The sequence below is a fragment of the Gobio gobio genome (genome assembly GCF_949357685.1).
Source record: "Gobio gobio genome assembly, chromosome: 15".
In the NCBI taxonomy this organism is placed as follows: Eukaryota; Metazoa; Chordata; class Actinopteri; order Cypriniformes; family Gobionidae; genus Gobio; species Gobio gobio.
In genome coordinates, this window is record NC_137108.1 from 15,710,254 (window position 1) to 15,731,086 (window position 20,833).

At 37.1% G+C, this 20,833-nt stretch overlaps 1 protein-coding gene across 4 annotated transcripts in view; it reads left to right on the top strand.

Moving 5' to 3' along the window:
* grb10b (growth factor receptor-bound protein 10b) overlaps positions 1 to 20,561 on the top strand; it is a 144,262-nt gene extending 123,701 nt beyond the window's left edge. For 2 of the 4 annotated variants that reach the window (XM_079837494.1, XM_079837495.1), the window contains exons 6-17: positions 1,000 to 1,156; positions 5,134 to 5,249; positions 8,069 to 8,143; positions 8,531 to 8,668; positions 8,889 to 8,999; positions 9,208 to 9,306; positions 11,671 to 11,748; positions 12,155 to 12,271; positions 14,921 to 14,987; positions 15,289 to 15,376; positions 15,486 to 15,579; positions 16,559 to 20,561. In XM_079837494.1, the coding sequence (XP_079693620.1) occupies positions 1,000 to 1,156; positions 5,134 to 5,249; positions 8,069 to 8,143; positions 8,531 to 8,668; positions 8,889 to 8,999; positions 9,208 to 9,306; positions 11,671 to 11,748; positions 12,155 to 12,271; positions 14,921 to 14,987; positions 15,289 to 15,376; positions 15,486 to 15,579; positions 16,559 to 16,705 (1,287 nt within the window). In that variant the 3' untranslated portion in view covers positions 16,706 to 20,561. Of the gene's footprint in view, positions 1 to 999; positions 1,157 to 5,133; positions 5,250 to 8,068; positions 8,144 to 8,530; positions 8,669 to 8,888; positions 9,000 to 9,207; positions 9,307 to 11,670; positions 11,749 to 12,154; positions 12,272 to 14,920; positions 14,988 to 15,264; positions 15,377 to 15,485; positions 15,580 to 16,558 lie in introns of all 4 variants that reach the window. The other 2 variants (XM_079837492.1, XM_079837493.1) reach the window with 1 other exon arrangement.
* Positions 20,562 to 20,833: the final 272 nt, after the last annotated feature.

Genomic DNA, 20,833 nt, shown 5'->3' on the forward strand with positions numbered 1-20,833 from the left:
CCTGCGCCAAAGCTAGACAGAGAGAGAAAGAGAAGGAGGGAGATTGTGACAGGTAGGATACGCTGAGCCTCTGACAGGAAGAAGCATCTGCGAAGCATCGGAACTGCTTTTCCCCATTTTTTTGGTCATTTTTTCTCTCTTGTGGAGTTGTGGAGACATTCGGGGAGCGGGTTCGTCTCTCAGTGTGTGGAGGAGGACACAGGCTGCTGGGGAAAATGCCATCGTGTTCTCCAGACTGTTGCCTGCTCAGGCCTGGGGAGGTAAGATTTCTCCTCAGCCCCAAACGCACAGCTCCTCTTGAGTCCCTCTCCCCCTAGGCGACTGAACGATTCTGGGGAGTAGGTGTCCATCTGTAGTGGGGTGAGAAATAGAACCTGTAGAATGAAATGGAAAATCTAAAATAGAGTGTGACGGGAACTGTTACATCCACAGTTTAAGTGAATTATGGAATTCGCCAGAGTAAATGTGGTGGAAAAGCTGTAAAGGTTGGCATAACAGGTTTATGCTGGGTGAGAGAATGTACGAAAGATCTCAGAATGGATGATGTGATGCAAATAGGAATAGAGAATTTTCGAGAAAAGCTAGTATGTGAGCGATGAAGGGGAAACAATGACACAGGGCTCATTCAGTGTCGAGCGCCAAACTATTTCAAATGAAACATTTCTCTTCAGTTTTTCCTATTCGTATTAGCAAGGATGTAGTCTAGACATGGAATTTGGATGTGAAAAAACCTAGATTTACACTCTGGGTCAAAGCCTTAGTATAATTTCAGATATTCTCTTTTTTGTGTAAAGATACAGTATCCTAATGTCTCCTAAAGGTTGTTGTGTAGCACTATGTAATGTTTGTTTTATTTCCATTGGGGCCCTGAAAATAAAATTGACCTGTGACGCAGTAAAATTTACCCATGTGTAGATGTGTTTTTCCAAACTTGAAATAGTTTTTTGTTCTTTCTCGACATCATATCTAAGTAATATATGATTTTTTCATCTATTTCAGATCATAAAAATCTTCAGCGAGGACGGGATGGGAAAGATGGTGGAGATCCCAGCCGACATGACGGCGCGAGACCTGTGCCAGTTTCTCGTCTATAAAAACCATTGTGTGGACGATAACAGTTGGGCGCTTGTGGAGCATCATCCATCCCTGGGACTCGGTAACTGGCTTGCTAGTTTTCTAGGCTAGAGGGGAGCGAGTGAATTTATAGAGCCGTTTTAATGTGTCTGTGTGTGTGTCAACCACTTTAGATGCAGTAATTACAGGGTCTTTTGTGCTGGAGTTGAAATCAATGATGACCATGTAAGAGAAGAAGACAGACTTCCTTGATTCATCCTTTTATGTCCTCGGGCTGAGAGTAATTGATTAACGGTCGCCGGGGGGAAATCCCGTCTCACAGAGAGACATAACAGGAAGTTAGGTTGCCCAAGAGTAGAGCTGGTACTGGTTCTGGTAGTTTAGTCGATCACGGCATTGTCATTTGTAGTTTTGTCTTGTGTTTTATGTTTACCAAAGCTGTTTATCATACTAGATGGTTTCATTCTATCTCTAGTAAAAAATTCACAGCACAGAATGCATCATGGTCAGCACAAACTATGTTTATTTGCATTTTAAACCATATGGAAAGTAGTTTGAATCATATTTTCTGTTACCTTGCATAGTTCTGCTGGGGTTTTTTTTTCAGAATGAGGGCATGTCACTCTATGCATGTTGCCTTCTAGCAAGTGACTGATTAATTTGTGCCTAAATACCATAGACTTGGATGGGGCACATAGCCTTGGGAAGTGTTTCCTCCCACCAAATGTTGTTAAGCCAACTGATTTTGCCGCTCTAGTAATTGCATTCTATTATTTGTAGTTAGCATTGTTTTTTCCCCGCTGTCTACGAACATTTCAGAACGGACCTGCGACTCCCAACAGTTGAGAACTACTGTTTTTGCTCTTAGCTCTTTAAATTCAAACATGCTCAGTAGGTTTTTGACGTTGAAGGTTGTTGTCAGAGTGGACGGTGTGGGCAAATCTCTTGGCTAACTCATGCTGTGTGTTAATTGGTTACCTCGAATAACCTGTGGCTTGAACGTAAGGGTTTTGCTAGTAGAACTAAAGTCATCCCAGGGCAACGAGTCGTACAGAAAGTTCAGCCACCCGAGTACGTGGTCTGGACAGGATTCCGTTTTCCATCCCAACTATTTGTTTTGTTTGGCAAACAAATGGTTTTCTTTTTATTTTCAACGGACATCCTGCTCCCTTTCTCTGTATCATCATTCTTTCGTCGTTCTTTCAATGTTCTATTTTACTTTCAGTTTCCCAATGAGTGTGAGGATACAACAGATGATTAGGGAATTAGGGTAAATGTAGGGGAATTTTGAAACTGTAGCTTGCAAAAAGATGTCGCCTACTCATAATTTGAAGTGGTTAAACTAAAGTCAGTTAACTAGTAGGCAGCTACATTACAAGATGTTAATAAAAAAGTTGCTAACTACATTTCAGTTATTAAAGGGGGTAATAAATGTTTTACCTATATAACTATCCAATATTTTTGTAATCATAGCAGTGTTTATCTGATACAAAAGCCTAGGGGACAGCATTCAATTGTTAAGATAATATACTCCTAAATAATAACTAATAGAACTATAAAATCACATACATTTTCATATCTAAGTTGTAAAAATGGTGACAGCATCATACACTAAACAAAAAAAAAACATAAAAATACCTCACAAAGATTATTTTGCTGAGAAATAACTCTGGTCAGACAGTGAATTGTAGTTTTTTTTAACTGATTTGTCAGAATGAACTGATTCACTAAAATAAATCAATTCTACACATTTCAATGCTACACATAAGAAAGGAGAGTCTTGGAATATTTGTTTAATAATTACATTAGCTGTGTGTAGACTGTAGAACAGTCATTTATAATACTATAGCGTAATTAACATAAATATTTTTTCCTTCTCACATTTGTAATACTTTGGTCAGTTAATAAGAATAATTTATGTAGTTTTATATTATTTATTGAATGAATTAAAAGAGCCGTTTCATGTCTATCCTTGAATCACTTAACTCGTTGATATGCACGTGTATATTTTGTGTATTTTGGTCAATTTTTGGTATCCCAGAAACATTTATATTAATAATAATTTTTTTAAAAATCGAATTAATGTCTGATTCACTTTTTCTACATTGTACAACAGTATCAACACACATGCTAATTTTAAAACAAAGTTGAATGTCTCTCAGTTTGGACAAACGCTTATATGCGAAACACAGGCTGCATTTAAAATGTCAAAGCAGGTCCGTTCCTCATTTGTTATGGATCCACTCTGCTAGAATAGTGTGAAGTGCGGTTGAGCGAAAGCATGACATCATCTCTCTGCAATGCCGGACTCTGTTCTTACTAAGCCAAATATTGAACGGCGGAATGATGGAAAAGCTTGTCACTCCTGAGTACTTCTGTATCTCAAAGCGTCATTTCAAGATGGATGTGTTGTGAGGAAAAGTCATAAACCAGATTTGCCGTAAAGTGGATTAAAGTGTGCATAAATTGATACACATACAAAACTGTTGTGATTGGATGTTATAATCGCTAAATAATTGCTATGCTTTCTAGATACAGTGACTGTAGAAATACAATTTTGTGGAAAAAGAAGCGTATGATTTTTGTATGCACTGTAACAAGTGAAAATGTGTGGTTCTTACCATAAAAGAATAGTTCACTCACCCTCATTTTGTTTCGAAACCATAAAACACATCCTTTCATGGCACATTAAAGGAGATTTTTTAAATTATGTTTTCAAGCTTCAAACAATACACAAATGCACTAAAACAATCTTTAAAATGTTCACATGACTCGTGCACTATATTATTGTGAACATGTACATTTGCTGTGTGTGAAAAATAAAACAAATTTTAATAATTATAGCTAATTTAGATTTTACCACATGAAGCACATTTTGGTTAATTAAAAATACAAAAGTGTAAAAAATTATAGAATTGCTTCAGTTTGGTTAATAAAAAAATTCTGCCATAATCGAATTGTGTTTTTCAATTAGAAATTGCAGTCCCACTTTATATTAGGTGTCCTTAACTACTATGAACTTACATCAAAAAATAAGTACAATGTACTTATTGTGTTCATATTGTATTGCAAAACACTTTTGCTGATATTTAGGTGGGATACGGGTAAAGTTAGGGACAGGTGTGGTGGTATGGGTAGGTTTAAGGGTAGGGTTAGGTGTAAGGGAAGTGTCAACAGTGTCATTATAAATGTAACTACAGAAATTATTGCAGATGTAATTACATGCAGGTCATTTTTAAAATGTAAGTACAATATAAAAACATGAATGTACACAATAAGTGCATTGAATCAAATGATTAATTTAAATGTGAGGACATAGTAGTTAAGGCCACCTAATATAAAGTGGGTCCGAAATTGCTTTTTAGAAGCACTTCTTTTCTGGTTTCACTTTCTATAAAACATCATAGTTTCTTCTGCTTTTTACCAAACTTTAATTGTGTTATTTTCTCTCTTCATCCATCTCTTACTCTTCTCACTCTGTATATTGGTAAGGATGTTTGTGGGGTGGGTGGAACTGATCCCTCCATAGCTTCCTGTCGCTAAACAAGCACTCTGACCATATCAGTTGGATAAAGAACATATGTCCATATGAGCTGTTCAGGGTCCATTTTTTGAGCGGTCATGGGCAGCATTAGCTCTATACCATCCTTGAGACCAAGAGATATTTTGAGAAAGGCAGAGAAACAGATCTAAATAGAGATCGATATATACATGGATCAAATGGAGGGTTTTTTAGACAGTAAGTCCCTGGATAAGCTGAATGGGGGGTGGGGAGAGAGAGGTGGTGTTGGGGGCGGGGGCTAGGTTCTCTCGTCCAGACAAACTCTCTTTTCATCAGGCAGGGATCACTCACCCTGTTTATTTTTTGTCTGCCTGGATGAATGGTAACAGAAAATTATGTCATTCAAGATGCAAATATTACAGCACATTTGAGTCTTTGGTTACCATGATGCACTTTTTTGTCATATGTCTTTACACACAGACCTTTTCATAAGATTTTGAAGTGAATGCAGTGTGTGCGACCTAATTATGCCTTCCTCCCCCTCCATCAATCCACAGAACGATGTTTAGAAGACCATGAACTGGTTGTCCAAGTGCAGACGTCAATGACCAGTGAAAGTAAATTTCTCTTCAGGAAGAACTATGCCAAATATGAATTCTTTAAAAATCCTTTGGTAAGTTAATCCAAGACCTCACATGAGCTATTTCATAATTAGGTTAAGATGATTGTAGATTATTTTTATTTCCTTCTCTTAGAGCAGGTGTCAGCAGGTACATAAGTAACATGACACGGATTATCGCTGAAGGAAAGTTCCTCACATTAATGGACTGTTTTCAGTCTTACTTGGTAGATGCAGATATCAAGTGACATGCTTCCAGCTCAGTGAGCTGCTCTCACACTCTCTCACACACAATCCAAATGAAACCCATGCCTCTTACTATTTGGTCTGGAAATCAAACACTTTCACGAACATTCAGTCCTCTTGTAAATTCAGCTGGAGACAGAGAGGGGAGGGAAATCTGTGCTTTAAATGTAAGAATTTTTTTTTTTTTTTTCAGCCCTTGACACTTTTGAAATGCAGTAACACAAGTACGCTCTCAACTATATAATCTTTGGTAACATTTTCTTTGGGCCTATTTACGTAGTCTGTGTTTGCGCCTTGACCGATCAAATTGCATTCCATTTACACCCCATAAAACATATATAAACCAAATGATATCAGATAAGATTCTCATGCTAGGCTGTAAAAAAAATTGTCCGCCTCAAAATTTCTGTCATGTGGTAGTTAGTTTCACAGTTTCTCCATCCATTTGTCTCATCCATGATTGTTCGCTCACTAGCATTGCATCTGTATGCGGACACATTTAACTTCAACATCATAGAATGAAGTCATCTTAAGAGAGTCTCAAAGTGAGTTTTATATGGCTCCCTGACATGATTCAGGCATTCAGTTTCATTATATTCATTCATCCAATTTAATGTAATGTATTTTAATGTCACAACTGAATTATAACACTGCACTAGCTAGTTATTACAACTAGCAATAGCTAGCAATAACACATATTAGCATCTTAAATGCTAAGCATTAAAAGTTCCTATAGCTAAGGAGTCGTGACATTATCTGCATGACAGCCTAAGCAAATTATCCACTCTTCTCCACAATGGTAAGCCACTGTAATTTAAATTGTTCTACTAATTCTAACATAATTGAACACTATCAAGTCTCCCCCTTTTCTCATCTTGTTTAAAAATACACAAAATAACAATTTTATAAATAAAATAACAACATTTACTCTCTCTTGATTTAGCCATATAAAGCATGCTGGGAACTAACAAGCCCTGCCCAGTTTCAGTTACAAATCATTCATGTAATCTCAACACAAACTGATTAAGTAAACTTCAATTTTGCATACATTTAAGTGGATTGAACACAGTCAAATTAAGTTAGGACAAAATATATAGCAATTGTGTTGCTTTAGCTCATTTTAATTAAGCAATTTGTACAAGCAGCAAAAACTATTTTAGTAGGCTACACCTCTGCTAGTTTTATATCTCTCCACGGGCTCTTTCTTCTCACATAATAAAATTATTTAAACTCACATCAATATTCCATGTTCATTTATTATTTATTTGAGAAGGAACATTGTAAAAAGACACAATGTAATTCAAAAATGACTGTACAAACAACAACAAAACAAAACCCTTCAGGGTGATGCAAGACACAGCACACTGTTGGCAGTTATTTTGCAGTAATAAAAGACTGACTGTATATTATCCCTTATGAACAATTACACTTTTTTTGTCAGAGCTGCTTTACAGCCGAAATGAACTCTGTTCGCATTATTAAATCATTGTCTTGTTTTCACTGTAAAGCTGCTTTGAAACAATCTAAATAAAGGAGACTTGACTAGACATATAGTACATAGCAGATCATTGATGTAGGCTACAATCAGTTGTTTAGAAATGCCATGAAAACTTCATTTATGTTAGCTAATCATTTAATATGGCTCTACACTGCCAATAATATTAGCTGATAATTTTTTTCTAAGCTATACAGCGCTTTGGCCCGAATTTCCCGAAATGACTTATGCCAGTAGAAAATCATTAGAAGAAAGTCAATGGGTGGCAGGCTTATGTTTTTAAATGATTATATAATACTCTATTGTTTTGTGGGTTTTTGGAACAAGGAGCTTTTAGAATAATTTTGAATAATTGCTATTTTCTTTCATCCACCTTAACCACAAAGACAGGCCTTTTTAAGCAGTCATTACAAAACCTTTCCCTTTGTTTTCTATGTGTAGAAGCAAAATGTTACAAGCAGATGAATGTCTTTAATCATAGATATTTTCGTATTGTTATATTGCATTATTATGAGGCTTTTTTTATTGCATAAGCAGTTATGGTCACTATTTCAGAGCTATAGAGATGAACTTTGCGTGATACTAATATTAATCTTATTTAACATTGAATTCATATGGCTCAAATAGCTATGTAGTTTAGACTAAATGGGAGAGGCGGACAGTAGTGAAGTATTTTTACTTTCTACTCAAGTACATTTTTTAGTATATATACTTTATCAGTGTTTTTCTTTGGAAAACTTTTACTTCACTACATTTCAAAGCATAATATATAATGTAATACTTTTTACTGCACTGCACTACATTTCATAAATAAAATGATTTTTTTAACTTTAATACTTAATTACATAAAAAATTTAGTACTTTCTTGTACTCAAGTTAAACTTTTAATTACTTTTACTTGAGTAAAAGTATACAGTTCTACATTTTTAATGTAATTAAGTGTTAAATTATATTCAATATGGAAGGTAGTGCAGTAAAAAGTGTCTCTGCCAAATGGTTGTTGTATTTAATTTCATTAGAAATTATAAGGATTTAGTTTGGAATGACTGTTCTGAAAATTTACAAAGGCATATTAATTTCAATATACTACCTTGATATGCATGTAGTGAGCTAAAACATGTTTTTTCGACAGAACTTCTTCCCAGAGCAAATGGTTGCCTGGTGTCAGGAGGCCAATGGGACCATCCCCCCATCTCAACTCCTGCAGGTACAACATAGGCATGTGTTCTCTTTCCCATCACCCACTGATCCAACATCAGCCCATACATTTTTGACTTTTTACAAGATAAGTCCCTCTCTTGTAAACTAGCTGATTTAGCTGAATTAAGATATGCCAAACACTTAAACAGTAAATGCACTATGGATGAATCTTTTTACAAAAATTGTTTTATCCTAAATATACATGGGTTTATTCAGATTTAACTTTTTTTCTGGGAATGAATTTGTCATCAAAGTGTAGCTAAGTACCCCACAACCTTCCTTGGTCTTTTTTGGTAGTGAATAGTTTACACTGAAAAGAAACCATCCTCTACCTAAAATCGTAGCTGACTGTTTGTTTTACTGAATTTTTAAGTATCTCTTCTTTTATCTCCAGAACTTTTTAAACTCCAGCAGTTGTCCTGAGATCCAGGGATATTTGTATGTGAAAGAGATGGGCAGGAAATCATGGAAGAAACTGTATGTGTTTTTAAGACGGTCAGGATTGTACTTCTCAACAAAAGGAACATCAAAGGTGATTTTTTTTTAATTCTTTCTAGAAAATTAACTACTTATGATCACCTATTTTGTATAAAAGTATAAAAGTTTCACTAGTCTACATCATGTACAAGCCTTTGTTAATGCCATCAGGTGCTGGCTCGATCCGACCCCTCCCCCGTTTCTGAGTGCTCTTTTAGTGCCCTCTCCCCTCCTTATCCATTAAATGACATGAGCTGTTGGCTGATCTTTCACAGGAGCCCAGGCATTTACAGCTACTAGCAGACCTGGATGACAGCAATGTCTTTACAGTTATAACAGGGAGAAAGCTGCACAATGCACCGACTGACTTTGAATTCTGCATAAAAGTAAGTTTATGTGGTCTGTTATGGGAACTCTTGATAAGCGAAAGTAGATAAATGTTAAAAAGTAAAATGTTAAGCATTCAACACAAATTGATCATTTGATTGATCATTTGATTCTGTCTAAGGCAGAAAAGCACAATTGATCATCTCAGTTAATTTTTGGTTAATTTTGTACGCTTTCATTAATGTTGTGCATTATTTTAATTTGCAGCCTAACAAAGTACGGAATGAAGTGAAAGAACTGAGGATGTTGTGTGCTGAGGATGAGCAGAGCAGAACATGCTGGATGACGGCCTTCAGACTCTTTAAGGTTGGTAGTGGAACCCCTTTTGACTGGCGGATGAACCTTTGCCCTTTCCCTGGCTGATCTAGAACATGCACCCTTTCCGTGGCTCATCTAGAACCCACACATTTTCATTGACTGATCTACAATTTCCATGACTGATCTAGAACCCATACACTTTTCCTTGACTGATCTAGAACCTGTGCAATTACCTTACTGATCTGGAACATCTCTCTAACCTCCCTACACCCTTTCCGTGGTTAAATTGGAACCTGAGTCATTTTTTTGTGACTGAGCTAGAAACAACAATTTTCCCTGACTGATCTAGAACCTGCACCCTTTCCTTGACTGATCTAAAACTTGCAATTTAACCCTCTGCCTTTTCCAGGCTAATCTAGAACCTGGGCAATTTCCCTAACTGATCTAAAACGTATACCCTTTCCTTGACTGATATAGAACCTGCATAATTTCCCTGACTGATCTGGAACATCTCTAACACCCTTTCCAGTTGTTCATTTGGAACATAGTCATAGTCTTGACATAGTCTTGTTCATAGTCTTTTGTGACTCACCTAGAACCTGTATTTTTCTTTGACTGATCTAGAACCTGCAATATTGAACCCCCACCTTTTTCCAGGCTAATCGAGAACCCACTGCCTTTCCTTGCCTGATCTAGAATCAGTTTTTTTCCCTGATATAGAAACTACTCGGTTTACCTGACTAATCTGCAACCTACCTTTCTCTGGCTATTCTAAAATGTATACCTTGTCTAGAACCTGCACACGCTCCATTGCTGATCTTGAACCAGAGCCTTTTCCCGTATCTAGAACCCATATCCTTTTTTAGGCTGACCTTTACCCACATCCTTTCCCTGACTGGTATTCAACCTGCACTCTTTCCTTAAGGCCCGTTCACACCAACAACTACAACTTTAAAGATAACTATAACGATGACAATATTGGAGTCCACACCAGCAAATTATATTGTTCTGTTTATTCTAAGCGCGTACTTGTCTGTTGCTTTAAATGATTGAGCTTGTTATATCAGGATTGATTCTGATTGGCTGTCAAAAAAAATTGGCTGGAAAAAAATAGTTCTGAAAGTGATTCCAACTATATTGTTTCTCTGTTCCGTTATCGTTATAGCTGTGGTGTGGACTCTGTGGTGTGCTATTCTTTAATATTGAGAACGATTTTTAGGACTATATCTTTATCGTTATCTTTATAGTTATCATCCTTGGTGTGAATGCGCCTTTAGATATTCTGGAACCTGCATTCTTATTCGCTGATCTAGAACCCTTCAGGTTTCTCTGGCTAATATAGAACCTATGGCTAATATTCTTTGACTGATCTGGAGCATGTATAACTGCAGTGATGTTCTGTGCACCATACATATATGTTGTATGTTATAACATTGTGTGCTGAAAGAAAAAATACAAAATTTATTTAAAATAAAAGTCATGATGATGTGTAACAAACACTTATACTAATGCTGCTCTCACTAAAGTATATTTGAGGAGAAAATCTTGGAACATTGAATTCAGAAAGCATCATTAAACTTTGAGTGTGTAACTGCGTTCACACCAGATGCGACTTGCACGAATAAGTCACGCTATTCACGCATAGTTGGACGCTTGAACATTTTGAGTTTACTCGCTTATTGGCGTGTGAAATTTGCTTCAATGGCGCGTGAGATTCACTTCACAAAAGACTGAATTCGCGTGGAAGGGGATTCTGCCAGGCGGCTCCAGTCTCGTTGTGAAATGGCTGACATGGATTGTTTTAAAATACGGCGAATAAGCTCAATTTGCTGGCTTTAGCTTGCTTGTAGTCTCAGCTCAAATTGAGTAAAGAGCATTTTTACAGTTTACCAGATTGTTCAACCTCCTCACTCACTTTCTTCCAAGCAAGATCCTTTTTATTCCTGTTTCTATAAAGTACGAAGATGTATCGTACAGCTCCGGGTATCCACATATGATTTTGTCCTCATTGTTGTCACTACTAGAGCAAGCTCCTGATTGGTTAACGCGGCGCGAATATCCGCCAAAGTTCAGATTTTTCAACTTGCGCTATTCACGCAAATCACACGTTACACGCGTGAAACGCCCGCAACTGTCAATTTGCGCTGTCATTTGCACGAATCACGTCATTCCCGGCGCCTCATTTGCGTGAAACGCGCCGCAGAATGTCTTTGTGCGTCTTTGCATTGACTTAACATGTAAATCACTCGCGCATAACGCTTCATTCACGTTTGGTGTGAACGCACCATAATGATTAATTTGAAATGCAATAAACTGATCTTTACATTTGTATTATGTTTTATTTTAGTGTTTTGTCAAAGATTATCATTATTTTTTTTTTTACTTTTTAACACTTTTTTTTCTTCCTTATAGTATGGAATTTTACTCTATCAAAATTACAAGATCCCCCAGCAGCGAAAAACGATGCTTTCACACTTCTCAGCACCTGTGGTAAGACTCCCGCTCCCTTTAACCTACTCCTGCATTCCCTTTCTCTTCCTCTCTACCTCACAGATGGAGCATTAATCACACATGTGTCAGTATGTGGGCCATGATGTCACATTATGGAATGATTGTTCAAGTGTTGGCAGTGAAGTTATTTTTTCAGCTTGTCCTATGGATATTATGCAATTCTGACAATGAGATGCAAAACGATTCTGAGTTAGAGACACTTATTTTTTTAGCATACAAACCAACAATCCATCCTTGTTTATGTTATGCTTAAATGTTTTGATTATTACATTACTTACTGGTTTAGGACATGAAGACTAGGTAATGACCAAGTAATTATCAAAAGGTAACACATCTGTAATATTGCAAACAAAGTCATTGTTGCTTCTGATCTTTTTTTTTCCAGCGGAGTGTCTCAGAGAACTCTCTGGTTGCCATGGATTTCTCAGGGACGATAGGCAGAGTGATTGACAATCCATTGGAGGCTCAGAGTGCTGCCATGGAGGAGGGACATGCCTGGAGAGTCAGTTCAAATTATTTTTGTTTTGATTATTAAGTTATTCATTTGTGTGTATACACTCACTGGCCACTTTAGGTACACCTTGCTAGTACCCCCTTTTGCCTTCAGAACTGCTTTAATTCTTTGTGGCATAGATTCAGCAAGGTGCTGGAAACATTCCTCAGAGATTTTGGTCCATTTTGACATGATAGCATCACACAGTGGCTGCAGATTTGTCAGCTGCACATCCATGATGTGAATCTCCCGTTCCACCACATCCCAAAGGTGCACTATCGGAGATAGATTGAGATCTGTGACTGTGGAGGCCGTTTGAGTTTAGGGAACTCATTGTCATGTTCAAAAACCAGTTTGAGATCATTTGAGCTTTGTGACATGGTGAATTATCCTGCTGAAAGTAGCCATCAGAAGATGGGTACACTGTGGTTATAAAGGAATTGACATGATCAGTAACAACACTCAGGTAGGCTGTGGCGTTTAAACAATGCTCAATTGGTACTAAGGGGGCCAAAGTGTGCCAAGAAACTATCCTCCACACCATTACACCACCACCAGCAGCCTGGACTGTTGATACAAGGCAGGATTGATCTATGCTTTTATGTTGTTTACCCCAAATTCTGAGTCTACCATCTGAATGTCGCAGCAGAAATCAAGACTCATCAGACCAGGCAATGGTTTTTCCAATCTTCAATTGTCAAATTTTGGTGAGCTGGTGTGAATTGTATCCTCAATTTTCTGTTCTTAGCTGACTTGAGAGGTACCCGGTGTGGTCTTCTGCTGCTGTAGCCCAAATGCTCCAAGGTTTGATGTGTTGTGAGTTCAGAGATGCTCTTCTGCAAACCTTGATTGTAATGAGTGGTTATTTGAGTTATTGTTGCCTTTCTATCAGCTCGAACCATTCTGGCCATTCTCCTCTGACCTGTGGCATTAACAAGGCATTTTCGCCCACAGAACTTCTGCTCACTGGATATTTTCTCTTTTTTTTTTAGAAAATCCCAGTAGATTAGCAGTTTCTGAAATACTCAGACCAGCCATTCTGGCACCAACCACATTCTGCCACATTCAAAGTCACTTAAATTACATTTCTTATCCATTCTTATGCTCATTTTGAACTTCAGCAGATTTTTTTGACCATGTCTACATGCCTAAATGCTTCAAGTTGTGATTGTGATTGGCTGATTATTTATTTGCATTAACGGGCAGTTGAGCAGATATACCTAATGAAGTGGCCAGTAAGTATATATATATAGTACATGACATTTTATGATTATCTGGATGGATGACAGAAGATATCATTAATGTATCTAAACAGTGTTTTCCAGTACATCACAGATTAAATTATTTAGTGCAACATTTTCCATCAGTAATAAAATTGAAAATTTGTCAATAGCATATTTGAAATACCGTTTCAACTTGTAATCACATTTGACTGTATAGACAATATGTATTGGGACACACCTCTTAATTATTGAATTTAAGTGTTTTAATCAGACCAATTGCCACAGGTCTATAAAATCAAGCACCTAGCCATGCAGTTGAATATACACACATTTGTGGAAAAAATGAGTCGCTCTGAAGAACTCAGTGAATTCAAGCATAGTACTTTGAAAGGATGCCACCTTTGCAATAAGTCAGCTCGTGAAATTTTATCCCTGCCATGTAGCGGAAGATAGCGTAAAGTCACAGAGTGGGGTCACCGAGGCACATGGTGCGTTAAAGTCAACAATGCTCTGCTGATTCCATAGATAAAGAGTACCAAAATTCAACTGCCATTAATATCAGCACAAAAACTGTGAGGCGGGAGCTTCATGGAATGGGTTTCCATGGCCAAACATCTGCATGCAAGCCTCACATCAACAAGTGCAATGCCAAGCGTCAGATGGATTGACGTAAAGCATGCCGCCACTGGACTCTGGAGCGGTGGAAACCTGAACTGTGGAGTGACGAATCACGCTTCTCTGTTGGACAGTCTGATGGACAAGTCTGGGTTTCGCGGATGCCAGAAGAACGTTACCTGCACGACTGCATTGAGCTAAGTGTAAGTTTGGTGGAGAAGAGAAAAGGTATGGGACTGTTTTTCAGGGGTTGGGCTAGGCCCCTTACTTTAAAAAAAAAACAAAAAACAAAAAAAAACAAATATATATATGAATGCTTCTCCATACCAAGACATTTTGGACAGTGCTATGCTTCCAATTGTGTGGGAACAGTTTGGGGAAGGCCCTTTTCTGTTCCATCATGACAGCTTCCCAGTGTATTGATTGAATGAGACATGATTGAATGAGTTTGGTGTGGAAGAACTTTATTGGTCTACACAGAGCCCTGATCTCAACCCCGTCAAACACCTTTTGGATGAACAGGAACAGAGATTGAAAGCCAGGCCTTCTTGTCCAACATCAGTGCCTAACCTCACAAATGCTCTACTGGATGAATGGGCACAAATTCCCACAGAAACATTCCAAAATCTGGTGGAAAGCCTTCCCAGAAGAGTGGAAGCTGTTATAGCTGCAAGGGGGGGGGGTCTATGTTTTTAGAATGCAATGTCATTACAGTCCCTGTTGGTGTAATGTTTAGGTGTCCTGATACTTTTGTCCATATAGTGTAGCATGATGTAGAAAGTTGATTGATCGTATGGTTTTTGTGTCTGTCTTTTTTCAGAAGAGAAGTCAGCGAATGAATATCTTAGGAAGCCCCAGCCCATTACACCCCTCATCATTAAGTGGAGGTACTTTCTAGAGCATTTTGACATCCATGCTAATTAAAATAATTTATTTCTTTAATTAAAGTAAAGTTGAAAAACTACATCTAAAACAAAAAGTTAAAAATCATTACTATCAAACATTGTCTAAATAAGAAAAGTTCATTAATGTTAGAATCTAGATGAAATCCTTGCAATATAGGGATGTGAATAATATAAAAAATGCATGCTTTTGAATGAAAGATGCCATCAAATGTGCACAGCATTCACTAGAGAATTGCTCACCATCATTCTTGTCTTAAAGGCATTTGTATCTCCTCTGATCCAGTTATCCACAGAACTCAGCTGTGGTTTCATGGGCGTATTTCACGAGAGGAGTCCCACAAGATGATCCATCAGCAGGGCAGAGTGGATGGGTACATATCATAGCTCATTAATTATTCTCAAAGACATGCTGGATGCTTCTCTGTTCTAACTATGCCAAATATACTTACACTTAATTTTTTATTTTTTTTTTTGCAACAGAATGTTTCTTTTGAGGGATAGCCAGAGCAATCCCAAGGCGTTTGTGCTTACACTGTGTCACCACCAGAAAATCAAACATTTCCAGATTTTACCGGTGAGATTTTATAGTTTCCTGCATTCAGAACCTGTAGCATATTAACTTTCTATGATGATGCACATATGGAACTTTTTTAAATATTGTCTAGTATTCCTTGAAACAAAAAGAAAATGCATTAGATTTACTGAAAACCCCTTTTAACTTTCTGAGAATGAATGTGACAGGCAAAAAACACTCTTCTCCAGATACAAATTATTGGTCGTTACATTGAAAGTGCACGGCCTGCTGCACATAACATGCATTCTTGCTTTGCTGTGCCTGTAACAATCCTCAATACTCCAGGAGGGTGATTGAGTTAAACTTCAAAAGGTTGTGCCTTTAAACTGTGTTATTAATCAGGTATCTGGCTGTAAACATGTCAGCATGACTTCAATTAACATGCTCAGCAAGAATCTTTTCAAACTGTAGCTCCGCCAGTAGAGAAAACTGACTGCAGAATACAACTGAGTATTTTGTGTATTTGAATTGCATTCAGAATTGACTTGACTTAAGCATTAGTAAATGGTTAATTCATCATTTATAAAGCATTAATAGACATTAATAAGCAGTTTATAAATTCAGCTATAAATGCTTTATTCTTGGTTTATAAGCATATCTATAATGTGTTTAATAATTGCATTTCCATACTTTATTTATGATCAATTCATCACTTCTAAATTAAGTATTACATTATTTACAAACCAGTTAATTAGAAGTTGTCAGTGGTTCATAAGATCATTTAGAAAATGTAAGTAAATTATTAATATTTAAATGTACATTTATACATCTAATTATTTAGACATATAGTTACTAAAGTTAGTACTGAGGTAGTTTTGACACTGTGAAATATTGTATTATTTTATTACTGCTTATTAATGTGTATTAATGTGTACAATTGATAAATGATGAATTAACAAACTAATGCTTCATAGCATGCAGTTATTATAAAATGTTACCAATGGTTTTATAAATTACTGACTAATTGTCCCTTTTCCAGTGTGAAGAAGATGGTCAAATGTTTTTGAGCCTCGACGATGGCGCCACCAAATTCACGGACCTGATCCAGTTGGTGGAGTTCTACACGCTGAACAGAGGAGTTCTGCCTTGCAAACTTAAACACCCTTGTACCACTGTGGCCTTATGACCTCCATATGCCTGATTCCGCCTAAAGATACTAAAACACTAAGACGGCGTGTGCTGTTGTGTAATGCTGTGCTTCTGGGCTGGTGAAAAGCACACTGCGAGAAGAGCCCCTCTCTGTCAAGAAGAGAGAAAATCAAAACAACAAACACAAACAGGACCAGCAAGTAATAAAGGAAATAAAGCTTGTGTGTTAGCTGGTGATGAACCTCTCAGCCACCTGCACACTCGACCGTGGCCAGAGCAGGTTCTCAGGACAATCATCCGGAGGGAGTTTTCAGGATCCGCGGTCTGATGCGATAGTGGTTTGGGAAGACCAGCAGAATACTCTTAAATCACATATTTGATTTGATTTTGCACTCATGAACCAGGAACAACCAAGCTATGGCAAGTGTTGCTTTCATAAATTAAGCAGGTTTGATTCTAAAATGTCCTGTGAGATGTAGACAGCCGATTGGTGGTTTCAGTACTGTGAAAAGACTTTTCCGTTAAAATTGTGCTTTCTATCCTTTTCACCTGTAATCATTAGAATATTTAGACACAATTTTTTTATACGCTCAGCGTCTTGAGCCCAGAACTCTCAAGCATAAAGCATTTGGTCTTTTTTTCCTCGTGTTAAATTCTAGTTTAGTTCTTCCCCATCACAAAACATAACCTGCAGCACTCTCTACTGGCCATACTAAGAAGTAACATGTCAGTCCTTCAAGGAATAGTTAACCTCAGAAAATTAAATTAGGTTATTTGCTCACTCTGTTATTGTACCAAAACCATATGACTGTCTTTTTCCATAAAATGCAGTAGGAGAAATTTGTATTTGCCATATTAACTGTATTGCATAGAGACCACAGCTGTCAGTTTACAAAAAGGACAAAAAACTACTTGAAGGTATTAAATACGACTCTACTATATATCAAGTCTTTTGAAGCCATACAACAATATCGTATTCAAGAACAGCTTATTTGAGTTCAGACCGAGACTTGAGTCAAGACAAAGACCTGAAGAGGGTCGAGTCTGAGTCTGAGTCAAGACAAAGTCCAAATGCTCCCAAGACTAAGACCATGAAAATATTCTGGTCTTGATTTTGCCATTCCTCACCTCTTGCCAAGCTTGTGTCTAGCCTAATTCTCTTCCAGAGTAGGACATAAAGGTGAAAAAATAATGCCCAAATTTTGCTTTTGAGTGAACTATTCCTTTAAACAAGAGTAAACATGGCCTGACATCACCACCACATCCTTTAGGAAAGGTGCCTTGATTTTTAAAATGGAGACTGTTGAGTTCAGTGAAAAATAACCACTAAACCCTCTGCTGGGAACTTCACCGTGTGTCGCAGTCTATCAGGAGCTAGATCAACAAACTGGAATCTTTATAACTGCTGTCATCTTCGGTCCCAGCTCCAGTCCGTTTTGTTGTTTCTATTTTTCTCTCCATGTTTTGAAAGATTGTTTCGAGGACAGCACACTGTGAAACCCGGGCTAAGAACACCCACAGAATGGCGGGGTTCAAATTTCTAATCTGCCTTGTCCATGGTACAACATATGTGTAAAGATTTTTTTTTGTTTTGTACTTATGACGCAATGTAAAGAAAGAGCCATGCATTTAGTATGTATCTATATTGTATTAAACTAGATTGAGAGGGCATAGCCACCATGTCTCCAAGTTCACCCAGAGACCAGTACGTAGATAAATGCAAATGACGCAATCATTGTTAAGTATTGCTTCAACAAATTTATTTATTTATCTGGATTTGATTACTTGAAATTTAGTTTTGTAGTTTTTTTCTCAGCGCTGTCCGATACTATTCTTCCACATTTTTGTGAAATTTTCAGACCTCAGTTAACAGGACCCCCCTTTCTTGAACCTTTTAACACTAATCCGTCATCAGTATCCAATCAGTATCGTCATCAGTATCAATATCTCTAGAACACCATCTTCATGGATCTTATGGTAGACATACAGTACAGTCTGTTCAGTGGGTTGTACTGTTGTGTACATTGCTTTCTATTGTTAATCCGACACTATCAGATTTTCTGAGAAAAGTTTCCAGTGAACAAAAATGCAAAAACACATGATATAGGATATTAGGACAGTGCAACCCATTGAACAGAATATTATACATATATCCCTTACAATTTCTAACAAACAGTTCAAATAGTTGTGAGTAGTTTTTATTATGTCACAAAGTAACATTAAGCTGTTTGTGCTTTTTAATCCAGTTCATAGATGTATTCTAAGATAAATATAATTCATGTCGGTTCAGTTAAGTACGGGATAATGTACAATCAGCCGTCTTTTATCACAAAAAAAATGCAGATCCTGAAACAAAGGGGTTTAATTAGCGATAGTAACCGGCTGAATGTACATTATGGCGCTTATTACACGGCTACTTACAATAAAAATATTGATTTGATTGCATGACAAGGAAAAGATTGGCCAATCAGAATTACATTTTTTTAGAGCACCGTGTAATAAGGATATGATATCAGTCTATCAGGTAGTACTTAAGACCTCATTGGATGATTTAACCACAGAAATAGACTGCAGGGCTTAAGTCAGCGCTATTATTATTCACTTGAATGTCTTTCTCAGTGTCAGTTAAGTTAATTCAAGCCTTGTTTGAGGTTGAGTGTGTGTCAGTGTTGACTTAGCTACAGTTTGGGTGGGTCTTACATTCACCAAAAGACACAAGCACATAAATGCATACACACACAAGCTTTGACATTATTGTCTTTATTTTTCAGGGTTTGATAAGTGAAGCTATACAATCACCCAGCCAAGAACTAAACTAACTTTCAGTTATGATGCTATTGATTAGCATATTCTGCTACCAGTTTCGATGTACTAGTATATCAGGAATTTTTCCGCCTGGTTCAGACAGATGGATGTATTGAATTGAGAAGGTATAGGTTTTTTTTTTCGTTAATCATTTGTCAAGCGAAAACAATTTTTTCGGATTTTGCCAGAGGGGAAGTTGTAGGTTACCTAAAGACTAGTTTACTAGATGTTACTGGTAAATCACCTGTGTGAGTAAAATTGATCTGTAGGCAGTCTGAGTACCATTAGCGCTTAACGTACCTGTCAATCAGTTGGTCGTTCAGTCTTCAGTTCAGTCTGTTCACAATCCAAATACTCGGGGCGTCATTTCTGCGTTAACACAGTAATACATTACAATCATGTTGTCCATGCAAGTTTATTTCATTTGCAGCATAAATATGTCATGTAACTCAACAGGACACTAGTTACACTCCATTCATGTACAACTGTTCAAGTTTGTAGATACCACACTGAATATTTGGATGCAGATTTTTTTTCTTCCACAATGGCATATACAATGAAGAAACTTGACTTATTTTAGTGCATTTTTTATTATTTGGTTAAGTGTGTAAATATTGAATCTATTCTATTTTATGTTGCTTTGTCATGCTAATTGACCTTAAAGAATATGTTATGTTTGCATCGAGCTGACAGAAAACTGGACTTTGAACTCTTTTAGTCATTGAAGGTCATTGTTAAGCTAAATTGCTGTTTTAAGAACTCACTTATTCTCACAAATACTCTTATTATGAAAATGCTAACAAATTTATGCCTTGTAGATATTGTAGAAATGTTTCTTTAATATGAATCAAAGACGGAATTGCTTTGCATTTTCCCCAGTGTTGTTGAAAGGAGCTGGTAGCAGCGTTTGCGAAGTGTGTGATCTGTTGAGAGTTTATCAGTGAAAGAAATAAATGTCATTTTTATATTTAAAAGAAATGAATGTAACTGGGTTGCTCAGGGTTGAAGTGGAGGCTGTTTAAAAATGGTCCTGTGGACCAGCAAGACTTCTCTGTATTTTTCTTTTTATTAAACTAACGGTGTACTTCTTTTTATTGAGTCTTTGACCACACCAGACCTCTGTTGTTGTTTCCCCCCCTTTTTTTCTCTCTTGACGAATCTCTGGCCTTCAAGATATTCTAGTTTCATCTGGAATGACTCTCTTGTATCATTTAAGAAAGGGATAGTTCACACAAAAAATTACAATTCTGTCATCATTTACTCACCCTCAAATCATTCCAAGCTTGGATATACTGTAACTCCCTTGTGTTCCATGCAAGAATTTGGAATAACACAAAGGTGAATAAATAATGACAGACTT